Source organism: Mchenga conophoros, linkage group LG17, assembly GCF_057382185.1.
Source record: "Mchenga conophoros isolate Kocher_MC1m ecotype Shallow Benthic linkage group LG17, M_conophoros_male_GT1.1, whole genome shotgun sequence".
Lineage (NCBI taxonomy): Eukaryota > Metazoa > Chordata > Actinopteri > Cichliformes > Cichlidae > Mchenga > Mchenga conophoros.
This window is the reverse complement of record NC_140542.1, coordinates 30,632,350-30,644,743: the sequence shown is the minus strand read 5'-3', so window position 1 is coordinate 30,644,743 and position 12,394 is coordinate 30,632,350. Positions and strand designations below refer to the sequence as shown.

At 37.3% G+C, this 12,394-nt stretch overlaps 1 protein-coding gene across 4 annotated transcripts in view; it reads right to left on the bottom strand.

Annotated features, from left to right (window-relative positions):
* Positions 1 to 1,616: 1,616 nt before the first annotated feature.
* cacna2d4a (calcium channel, voltage-dependent, alpha 2/delta subunit 4a) overlaps positions 1,617 to 12,394 on the bottom strand; it is a 106,723-nt gene continuing 95,945 nt past the window's right edge. For 2 of the 4 annotated variants that reach the window (XM_085251622.1, XM_085251621.1), the window contains 11 exons: positions 10,451 to 10,465; positions 9,945 to 9,989; positions 9,642 to 9,704; positions 8,334 to 8,404; positions 7,435 to 7,510; positions 7,296 to 7,348; positions 6,423 to 6,478; positions 5,625 to 5,745; positions 4,852 to 4,972; positions 4,408 to 4,485; positions 1,617 to 3,199 (listed from right to left, as the gene is read on the bottom strand). In XM_085251622.1, the coding sequence (XP_085107748.1) occupies positions 3,107 to 3,199; positions 4,408 to 4,485; positions 4,852 to 4,972; positions 5,625 to 5,745; positions 6,423 to 6,478; positions 7,296 to 7,348; positions 7,435 to 7,510; positions 8,334 to 8,404; positions 9,642 to 9,704; positions 9,945 to 9,989; positions 10,451 to 10,465 (792 nt within the window). In that variant the 3' untranslated portion in view covers positions 1,617 to 3,106. The remainder of the gene's footprint in view (positions 3,200 to 4,407; positions 4,486 to 4,851; positions 4,973 to 5,624; positions 5,746 to 6,422; positions 6,479 to 7,295; positions 7,349 to 7,434; positions 7,511 to 8,333; positions 8,405 to 9,641; positions 9,705 to 9,944; positions 9,990 to 10,450; positions 10,466 to 12,394) is intronic. The other 2 variants (XM_085251619.1, XM_085251620.1) reach the window with 1 other exon arrangement.

Sequence of the window (12,394 nt, the reverse complement as noted above, 5' to 3'; positions counted from 1 at the left end):
GAGAGTACAAACAAAATCAGGACAGCTAAATAATTAACTTTCAGAAACTTAATAAGATTAACTTATATGTGTGCTTTGAGAGGCAATTAAAAATGGGTGTAGAAAAGGCTACACAGACACTCAGAGCCAAAAATGCATTTAAGTGCTCAGCAAAAAGTGCAAAATATAAAACATACAGGCAAATATATACAAAAATATCATATGCAGTTAGTTTCATAGTGCTAATTGACACTGAGATTACATTTTTATTACTGTGACATTTTATTTTTAGTGACTGAGCTATAATAGCGAGCATTGCTATAAAAGTTACATTTTAAATGAAGAAAAAAAGCCTTAAAATATACCATATATATCATAAACCATATAAAAAAAAACTATAAATATTTCTTAATCGCAAAAACATTTGTATATTTTTTCAAAAATGTAAATCCTTGGTGCCAAATACATTGCAAATGCATGTATGCATTGTTTTAATGTGAAAAGTTAGATATTTCTTTTTTAGAGTGTGACGATCTTCAGCTCATTTATCATTTCAGCATTTACAGCCCATTAGCCAGACATACATAATTAGTTACGGTATGTACAGAGAGACAAAAGACAAAAAAAGGCAGACAGATATGTAAAAATAATAGTCACAGAAACATACATTTATAGGATGGAAATAAAAAGTGAAAACATAGTTCCCATAGACGCTGACAACTCCATTCTATTTTACTTTATTGCATATTAATTTTACACAATGAGTCCAATTGTGCCTGCTTGTCCATTATTATCGTGACTCATTAGCAACACTACCACAATTCTCCAAAATCCTAGAAAACCTGTTTAATAAACGATTAGACAAATTCTTAGATAAATATAAATTACTCTCTGACAGTCAATATGGATTCAGATCAAAAAGATCAACATCTCTGGCATTAATCGAATCAATTGAGGAGATTATGAATGCTGTAGATCAGAAACAGTATGCAGCTGGAGTATTTCTGGATCTCAAGAAAGCATTCGACACAATCAATCATGACATATTAATTAATAAACTGGAACGGTATGGGATTAGGGGGGTTGTACTGCAATGGGTGAAAAATTATTTAAGTGACCGGAAACAATTTGTGAAGCTGGGTGTCCATTCCTCATCATGCTTGGACATTGCTTGTGGTGTTCCACAAGGCTCTGTACTGGGTCCAAAATTATTTATTATTTATATAAATGATATTTGTAAGGCATCTGATATATTAAAATTAGTATTATTTGCAGATGACACAAATATTTTTTGTTCTGGGGGGAATCTAAAGGAGCTGCTGGATACAATTACTTCAGAAATGTGCAAAATTAAAAAATGGTTTAACAGGAACAAACTATCGCTAAATCTAAGTAAAACTAAAATTATCTTATTTGGGAATTCCCTTAGAAATGCACAAGTGCAGATTCATGTAGATGGTGTGGAAATTGAAAGAGTACTTGAACATAAGTTTCTTGGTGTGATTATAGATGATAAATTAAACTGGAAGTCTCATATAAATCATATACATAACAAAATTTCAAGAAGTGTCTCAATCTTGAGTAAAGTAAAACACATTCTGGACCACAAATCACTCCACATTCTCTATTGTTCCCTGATTGCACCGTATTTGAATTACTGTGCAGAGGTTTGGGGCAATACTTACAAATGTTCGCTATCATCAATCTTTATATTACAAAAAAGGGCCATAAGGATAATCCATAAAACTGGTTACAGAGATCATACAAATCCACTATTCTTAAAATCAAAAATTCTAAAATTCACAGATCTGGTTCATTTTCTCACAGCACAAATTATATATAAAGCAATAAATAACCTGCTTCCTGACAATATTCTAAAAATGTTTTCTAAAAGGGAACGGGGATACAATTTGAGGGGGGAATTAAATTTAAAACATCCTCATATCCGTACAACATTAAAAAGTTTTTGCATCTCTGTGTGTGGAGTGAAGCTGTGGAACAGACTAAGTAAAGATATGAAGCAATGTCCAAGCATGGCGCAGTTTAAAAAGCGGTTTAAGGATATGGTTTTTACAGGGTACAGGGAAAAGGTAGAGATTTGATAGGGTGTTCTTGTCTAATATTTTCATGTGTGTGCGCATGCACAGGTTTGTTGGTATGGATATATATATATAATTGTAGGCTGTGTATCCTTGAGGTGTTAATGGGGTTATTGAAAATGTGTATATGTGCGTATGTGTGTATATACGTATGTATGGATAGATAGAAACATATATGTGTATATATTTAAAAAAAAAAAAAAAAAAAAAAAAATTACACATAACATATAATGTAATTGCAAGGAGGTATTTCTGTAGTCTATTGATACTAGATAGTGGAAAAGGGGTGGGATTAAATAAGCTTATGCTTCTTCCTGCTCCTTTTTGAACATGGACGTTATTTGGAGTTGTGGTTGCTCGTTTTCCTTTTGTTTGCTTTGTTCATTTGTCTCTTTTAATTCTATTTTTTTTTATACTTTTTCAACATGTTCAAAATAAAGATTCAATCAATCAATCAAACAGTGTCTCCCTGTATCCCCCTACTGCAGCCCTCTTCACACTGGCTATTCTGCATTTATAAAAGTCTGCAGATAATGCATTAGATGTGTTTACTGGATGTATCCAACGCATATATAATATGCATGTGTGTGGATAAATACACAGCTCATTGGGATATGGGAATTGAACAATGCATGTTTTTCTCTTTTCACTTTTTCATGTTGTACCGTGTGAATCGTTACTTCTTATTCATTAACACCCATCACAGCTAGCCGTCACCCTTCAGTCCCTTTTCGTTCAGAGATACAATGTGGAGCATAAGAAAATAACAAATGAAAAAAGTATCCATGGCAACAACAGTACAGCAAGTTCTCTTTTTTGCAGCTTTTAGTTCAAATGTAATTCTCTGAAGTTAAACAGCAACTGCTCATAACATCCAAGGTCTTTAAAGAGAGATTGTGTCTGTCGCCTTTGTGAGCAAAATGTGCAGAATCTGTTCAGTAGTTTAAAAAAAAATCCACTCAAGGATTTCAGTTTTTGTCGTCTTCTCCTTTATATGATGAAGCATAAAAGAGCGAAGTTATCCGTCATCAGGAAACAACAGCAGCAAAAAGGAGACACATGAAGGAAACAGAGGTTGACGGAGATATAAAAGAGGCTCCTCCACAGTCATCGGCGTTCTCCTGCAGAGACAAAGCAGAAAATGATTTCACCTGGCGAGTCTTCAATTTGCTACCAAGCATTGACGAAAATGTGATGTATTCAAACAGAAAATCATTTTAGGGCCACAGAAGCAGTTGAGTAAGACGAGAGAAGAATGCTGGTTTTATGCATGCATGTTTAAACACATGTACAACCCAATTTTCAAAAACACAAAGATGCTCTGAAAAGGTAAATTAAAACTAGTACAAAGACAAAATATTGAATATTGAATGAAATAAAGTAATGTGCAAAAGTCTTGAGTCAGGAAACTGGGAAGGCCTTTGCTTATGACCACTTAAAAAATTACAACAGTCTTCCTCCTTGGAAAAAAAATATAAAGAAATGAGTGATGGCTCAAATTATGTTTTATTTATTCAATTTTTTTTAACATAATATATGCTCATTTAGAATTTGAAGCCAGTAACGTGTTTCAAAAAGATCAAGCCAGACAACAAAAATACTAGAAAAGTTTTATAAGATCTCACAACTAATGAGGTCAATTAGTAACATGAATAGGTGTAAAAAGAGCATCCTAGAGACTTTTTCATCAGTAAAGACAGGGAGGATTGAACAGTCTAGGTGATTAACTTAAGAGCAATGTTTCATAATGTAAACTTGCAGAGAACTTGTGTTTTTTTCATATACAGTAACATATCTTTAAATAGATTCTGAAAAACTAAACAAAGCAGAAAACCAACACTGAATGCTCTTCAGGCTCTGCATCGAAAACACAGATTGTGTAGTCAAAATTGCTGCATGGAAGTGGGAACACTTCTGAAAACCTTCATCAGAGAACACACTTTGTAGCTGCATTTACAAAAAAAAAACCTGTAGTTTGCCCACAGTGAGAATCTGTCACCAAATAGAAGCATTTGGTGCACTGTAACAGAAAGAGATAACAAAAGAGGCTCCAAGCTGCAGAGCAGCTGAAACCCTACATCAACCAAAAATGGGAATTAATTTCTCTTTCAAAAGTGCAGCAGATCTCCTCAGTTCAAAACATTTACAGTGGTTGTCCCTACTTTGTTTTGTTTGTCTAGTTTTTTTTGCAGGCATCAACTTAAGAAGGAAAAACCGCTCAGCTTTGAGCTCAGTTTTTATAGTACTTATTATTGTAATATTTACGCTTTAACAGGGTTGTATGAATATACGTGTTTTTTGATGTGTCATGGTGTGGTAAAATGCTGACCTGTGCGTGATAAGAGTGGCAAGACTCGGGGCGTCTGCGAACCTTTTGAGACTTCATCCTGTCACACTTAACTGACGAGTTATGTACAGCGGGGTCAAGGAGCAGCAACAGAAGCATAGTATGGTTTTCCTGCACGCTCATTCAAATATTACCACTAAAGACATGCAGTATAAACATTTTAAAGATATGACATGGCAGGCTCACACCCGGAATCTAACTTAACAGTGCGGCTGGTTGAGTCAGTTAAAGAAACACAACAATTTAGGCCAGCATGCTTAATTAATACACATGTTAGAATAAAGAGTCTGTACTGTAGGTACTGTAGGTCTACAAAGTGTGCCCAGATTGACTCAGTGTATAGGCAGGGTGATGCTGCAGTTAGGTTAAAACAAGCAAACTTTATGTGAACATGATTCACGTGATCCATGAATATAAACATCACAGGATATATCTGACTTCCTCTGGCTCCAGGGTGATGGGTGGGTACTGTTTGGAGCAGTCACAGTCTGCTTGCACCACCAGCATCAACAGGTTGCTCTCTGGTATCTGCTGCACTACAAACATCCTGACATAAACAAAAAGGAAAAGTGTGAAATAGACAAAAACACAGAAAGACAACCTTCTATGTAACATAATGACACAAGCCAGGCAGTGCAGGATGGATAAAATAACATAATTATGATCATTATTCACACGTGATTATAATGTCATTATATTAACAGCATTACTCAAAAACTATCATGGAGAGTGTGGACCACGTGTAGCTGTGCTGTGTTATACCACCATTAGCCTCATGAGGGTGATCACACCCAGCCTATGGTGACAACCCAGTGATGCTTTCCTCTTTTTACTCTACCCCCCACCCCCCGACCCACCTCCTAGTGCTTTTCCATCTTTGTTTCTGTCACTCACCCCTCCCCAGTCCCTGTACTTTTTTCATTCACCTCTCCTAATACTTTCACTGCTTTCCAACGAGTCACTCTCCCTTCTCCGCTTCTCAGTCTTTCCATAACCCCACACACCATGATCTAAATCAGTTCCTTTCTACTTATTTCCCTCTTTCTGCCACTCTCGTATTAATACAAACTGCTCTCAGTATGCAAAGCAGAGCAAAGCCGTAGAAAATGGATTCTGGAGGAACAATTTAATATGACTGGTGTAGGGCTTAGAGAGGACTACACTGCTATTTCTGTGTGCATAAGTGTGTGTGCGCTTACTTCTGGCATCGTCCGCACTTAATAATGCTGTTGGTCTCTTTGACTGACGGCTCATAAACAAAGCTGGGGTACTCGGTGTCACACGGCTGCAGGATGTCCCCTTTTTTCTTATGAACTGAGGCTAATAGAGAGATAGACAGGGGTCATGTTTCGAGATGAGAATTATAACAGAGCTTGTGTGTTAAAGTGTATGCATGACATTTTGCTGGTGACTGACAGGCTGAGAGTCTGTGACAGGAAATCGAAGGTCTAATGTCTCAATTCTTCACGCATCAGCCTTTTATTGCTGCTTCTTGCGTAAGCCAAATAAACCTTAGCTTGCTGCGTATGATAGGACTAAAACCAGAGAGAGCCATAATGGCTTGTCAAAATGTCTTATCTTGTTCTGAGCCATGTTTTTGTTTGACTTCTTTAGAATTGCATTAACTTCAGTACAAATTTATGCCTGACTCTTGTTTTGAGGGACTTACCAGATGTGTCTGCTCCCACTGAAACCCACTTATGTAACAGACACAGTAAATACTTTTCTTGGTCTGAAGTGTAATATAAAATAATACAGCACACCTAAAAGAATGCTTGGCTGTATCAAAGGATGATGATAATAAGGACCATTTGATTGACAGGTTTAGTGATGATGAATGATATTTTTTTAAGAATTGGTTTATAAACCCAGCATTACAGTCATTCAGAGCTGCTCTGAGGGTTGTGTTAATTTACAAAACAGAGATGACACACACGAGATACAAAGAAAGAGTGCTTAGCCTTAATTAGCCACATTTATTCCGAATGTGAGCTCACCGTCAGCAAAATGCTCCGTGTGCCAGAAGCCACAGATATTGAACTCCAGGAGAAATCTTACAAAAGAGAGAGAAAAGAGGAGAGTGGAAGTCAGTTAGGTGGCTATCATTATAGACTAAAGCAGACTGGAAGCATATTGCATGCAGCCTTCCAAAACTGGGCCAGGACCCAAACTTGTGTCATGGGAATAATAAAATGGGTCCTCAAGTTATTCATTAGTAGCTTTGGTGGTTGTTTTTTCCCCTCCTAACTGGATAAACAGCCTGCTCTTTTATTGAGGCTGTTAGATTTATCAAGTGACTTTATCCCTACCAAGTAAACATAGAAAAAATACTGAGGCTGACTTTCTTAACAGAAAATTGCTAAAATGTTACTTCAATTAGATTTAATAACTACAGTTGTGTATTGCTTTTTTATAATGTTGTGTGTAAAAACATTAGATAAAAACAATCTGATTTTTTTCCATCTGTTGATGCGGTTAACACTATCTCTGATTTTTGGACAGCGATCCAGGCAGCTGAGAGCTTATGTTAATCATTTTTAATTTGGAATTTAATTGTTTCTCTATTATATATATTTATTTATTGTGCATCCATCTGTGTTTTAAATACTGTCGGCAAACTACTGCACAGAATTTAGTTATTTGACAATAAAGAATCTTTGAATAGATTTTCAGGTAAGTTTTTTTTTTTTTTAATTTATGGTTTAACTTTGCTAGCAACATTTTAAATTTGGCAAAACTGGTGATGTTAATAAGTAACATAAGTGCACAAAATAGTGTACCTTTGTAGAGTAAATACTACATAGTATAGGATATCGGACAATGTAGCAAAAACTGCATAGCCAATCCAGGTTGCCCCTAGCAACACTTACAGTAGGAAGTTGGAGAGGAACCACTTGAGGGCTGAAGCCAAACCGTAGAACGGCTGAAGAGATAGATGGACAAATTCTATTTAACGGAGAACTGATTTTGGGAATATTTCTGTATAGGGAGAGACTTCACTGTACATACACTGAGAAGTGGACGTGCGCTGCTGACAGAGTGCGAGTTCATCTTACACATGGCCTGGTAGTCGAACAAGGATACCCTAAGGAAACATGAGCACACAAACAAGCACACAGTGTTGCTCCTCTGGCAGTATCGACCCACATTGATTCCCTGACCCCCCTCCAGACTACCACACATGTTTGGCTGAGCTTAACCTTTACAGAATCCCTGAAAGCTATTGTAACTTACAATGATCCCAACGCTAGAATTACTTTTCAGACAACTAATTTTTTTTGTTGTTTTTTTTGTACGCAGTCGTCAAACACAAGAACACATAAATACAGAAAATCACAGAGTGTAAATATGCTCACATTGCTACTAAAGATCATCCATGCTCAAAACTAGTTATGTAATATCCTGTGTCAAATGAAGCATGACGAAATCTTTTAGCTGTTTAAAAATAGCACATCACTCAGGAGATTTCAAACATAAAAGATGGGCAAAAACTAAGCATGAAGAAAAAAAACATCCCAAGCCCTCAAACTCAAAGGGGAGCAAAAAGGAAAGGCACGGACAGCTTAATCACAAACACCGAGCCAGACGGGCGCATGCAGAGAGCATAGGAGAGAGACTGTACCATTACACTGCTTGCATACTAATGCAGTGTTTAGGTATCTAAGAACCAAAAAACAAAAGGAAAACATTTGCAAACTGCCACCCTGATTAACATAATTACACAACTACAATTAAAACCTGATAGCAAAACAGCATGGGGCTGACACAATTGCAATTACGAGCCAGATATTCGTTCGGAGACACAGGACCCATGAAGTGGCACTTCACACAAAGTCAGAAAACCGCAGGTTCTCTCAGGATGGCCGTTCAACCAGTCAATCAGGCGAGGAATGACAACCAGGCATTACCTTTTGAACATGCCCATCCTGATCAATGTGGTCATCACTGAGCCATCAATCTCGCCAAAGAACCTTCCCGCCTAACAAGAAAGAGAGAAGAAAGAAGTCTAAAAAAATCAGTGTGGCAGAACATAAAAAACTCAAGTCCCAATAATCTGATAGAGGAAATATAAGTTCACTTCTGCGATCTCCTGTCCACTTTCACCTCTGTGCGAACTGCGTGGTCGAGCATTTAGTCACAATAAACTCCCAGTTACGAAAACCTTAGGCTGCTGTGTACAATGCAAAATGCAAAGACTGGCAATCTCTAATTGACTGAAAAAGACCAGCTGCTAAACTATTATCCTATTGAAAGCTATGCAGTGAACCTGAATTTGATCATAGCATTTTTCTAACATAACTATGTTTTCAATGGACATAAAATCTGGACTTCAGACAGGCCATTATACCCATAATAAGTGCTTAAGTCTAGATATATCATTTAGTGTTAATGGTGCTTTCACAGATGTGCAAGTTAACCATGTCTTGTGTAACAATAGTCCTAATATCAACATAGAGGCTAGCTTTTAAATTGTGTGCTGATAACAACTGAGATCGTCCCTCTTTTACTTAGTCCAAAAGATATATTGATCATGATTTCCAAGAGTTGTTAGACTACAGAGGCCTGGGAATTTGAGAGTCCTGCGCAGCATCTTAGCTGTTCCTACGCTTTTGGACAGAGATCTTGGATGTTGTTCCTGAGATCTGCTGGAGCCACTTGCCTATCTTGGGAATCCCTGCACCTAGTGCATTTGTGGATGCAGTGGTGGACTACATTCACTTCTTCTATAGAATAATTGGTTTTAAATGCTTGTTAGATGAAAAAAGGCATCAAAGATCACAATGTTGTGTTTTTATGTGTTTTGAAATTGTGCATAATTGTCTGCGGAGAAATGTTCCTTGCACCTCTGAATTGGTGTACTACATTACAGTACAGCACTACCTCTGACTCAGTTCACTGATTACAGTTATTATTGATAGTCACTGTGGGAAAAGGTTGATATTTGAAAATGTAAATATGTAAAAGTAAAAAAGAGGGTACACTGCCCCAGGATGTCACTGCTATTTGGTTAAAAAAAAATTAAATATTTTTCTCTGTTGGGCTGGTTAATAGTGGTTAACAGGATGAGAAGACAGTTAAAAAACACATTAACCGTTTTCACCTTTTTTTTCTTTTAAGGTAATAAATATTGAAGAGTGGAAGGGCCCTCAAACAATCAAGTCAAAGACTAAGGAGCACTCCAGCCATATTCTGTGAGTGCATGTGTGAGAACTCACATCATTGCGCTGTTCAGAAATGAGGACAAAGCCATTATTGTCAATCACATAGCACTCGATATCCTGGTAAGAGACAGAGGAACCAATTACTTATGTAAGGAAACATCTGTGTCGAACATCACGAACACAGATAACACAGACACCTAAATAATTTATACCACGTATTCATGAAGTGTTCACCTTTGTAGTTTTGTATAGTAGCAAAAGATAATAAATCTTATATATTTATAATAATAATAATAATAATAATAATAATGATAATACACTTTATGGCAGTGTCATTCAAAAGCAAGATATACTCACTAAGCTGTCACAGCGAAGAGGACAAATCCCCTCCACATTTGAGCACTGACAGTAAAGAAATCAAGACAGGAAAATGTGTGATTATTTCACCATAATCCAACGTTAGAGAGATTTTTTTTCTTTAATCAAATCGACATCTGAGCTTAGATTAGGGCATGTTTGTGTGAGTGACACATGCTCTGTCTGTGTTTGGCTGTGGGGGTGTTAGGCTTGAGAGTGCGACAGTGTCGACAAGTGCATGTGTATGTGAAAAAAAATGTGTCTGTGTTGGTGTGAAATTGTTAATTTCTGTGAGATATGGGCTGTCTACCTGTGATGGGATCTGAGTGGCTTGTTAGCAAGTTTGTGCATGTGTAATGTTAGCATGTCTCCGACTGTGTGGATGTGAATGTGTAATCTGTTTTAACTGAGGTGCGAAGCTGATTTCACAGAGCTTAGCAGGTGCTGAGGACGTTAAATTTGGTTCAGTAGGAAAAAAAAGTGTGCGAGAAATTATTCATACTTACATCTGTGTCATTTGGCTGGGAAGACACAACGATGGCAACAAAGAGAGTGGAAAGAAATGACAAGCATTACATTATATAGCAAGTGGGCTGATTGACTACTTCTGCTGCTGTGAGCTTGCTAACAAAAAAAAGACTACAGATTATTTTCTTGAACACACATTTCAAATTCCTTTTTAATGAGTTTTCGAGCAGGCTCGTAAAACTTCAGCAATTTTGGAAAATAGTGTACAATTAGATGCTTTCTCATAAAAAAACCCCCATCAGTTTGTGCTATAAGAAAACATTAAAAGGGATCTGTATCACTGCAATCAGACTATTTGTCATAATACAAAAGTTTTTAACCATAAGCAAAGTCTGAAACTTTCCTTCTGTTCTTTCGTCTGTGGACTGATGATGAACACCAACAGTTTTCCTGATGATCTTATGTTGTCTGCAGTATATGTGGCTCGGCGTCTATGGACAATGTGTCTTTGGATTCATGGTCAGGCTAAACAGAGCATGTCGAAATGTGAATGAGACCATCTATCATCCTTTTCAATCCCATTACAGCAAAGTGTCGGTCTTTTTCTCTGCTTCCCATCGTCGCCTCCTGAAATAAACTACAATTTGGTGGACTGACAGAAGTGACAATGCTTCTCCCCCACACACTACGGGTAAATGGCACAGCTTGATGAGGAGCAGCACTTACGAGAAAAGGAACTGTCTCTTTCTGCTAACTGAAGCAGATCATGAAAATATACAACCTTGCTAATGAGTCCCAGGAATCACGTTAATCAATGTAGATATGAAGCAAAACTGATCAAAACCACCATACAAATGTGGTGACAGTAGAAGAAAAAGACAGTCAAATCAATAAGAGTTATCTTCTTTGCAGCTTTAATTTGCTTGGCAAATTAAGTGGAAAACCGCCCATTAGTTTAACATGATTTGTGAGCATGACAGATATGCGCTTTCAGAAGGCATCCAAGGTGGAAAAGCTTAATCTGTAGGGAAGCATTAAATATGTTTATTACATTACATTCATCTGTGAGTGAAATTTCTAACATGCTCTTGAGACTCTTATTTTTTCAGCATCTACAACTCTGCTAAAACAAAACAAAACAAACAATCAATAATTGTTAATAATGCGTTGATCTTCTCTTTTTATTTTTCTAATTATTTACAGTTCACGTATCATATCTCATCTTCACAGTTGTCAGTCAATCAATGTCAGGAACTCAATTCATTTAGGCATTTATATATGGTGAAAAAGAGCTGCTGAAGTTTAAAATGAGCATCAGAATAGTGAAGAAAAGCAATTTAAATGACTTTGCATGTGGCATGGTGGATGGTGCCAAACAGGCTGGTCTGAGTAGTTCAGAAAATTCTGATGTACTCTGATTTCCCCACACAACCAACTCTAGGGCTGTCATGGTCCTGGGTCATTTGACCCAGTGTTTCCAGTTTTCCTGTGTTTTTTGTCATTTTCTATTATGATCGATGTATACGTTCTCTTTACTAGTCTTAAGTTTATTTCCAGAGTGCCTGGTTATCCTGTTTTGAGTTTCTTATGGTCCCTGTTTAGTTCCTTGATTATTTAGTAATTTCCCCTTGTGTCGTTGCCCTCTGTGTGTCTGTGTTTGTATGAGTTCTTGTGCCTTCTTTCCCCTCCTTGTTTTATTCCATCATGTTTCCCCAGCCAGTCATGTCTCTCTCTCCCTCGTGTTCCCTCGCTCCCTCTCGTCTGCCTCTCCTCCACTCCTGCATCATGTTCCTCTGTTTCCTGTCTTATTGTGCAGGTCTCGTGTTTCCATGTTCATTCCGTTCAGTCTTGCCTTTCCTGTCTTGCTATGGTTATTCGTGTCAGCTGTGTTCCCCGTGTGTTCTCATTTCTCGTTATCCTTCTGTGTATTTATGTTAGTGTCTCCCTCGGTTCTGTGTCGTGTGCTCCCTCATAGCTGCGTG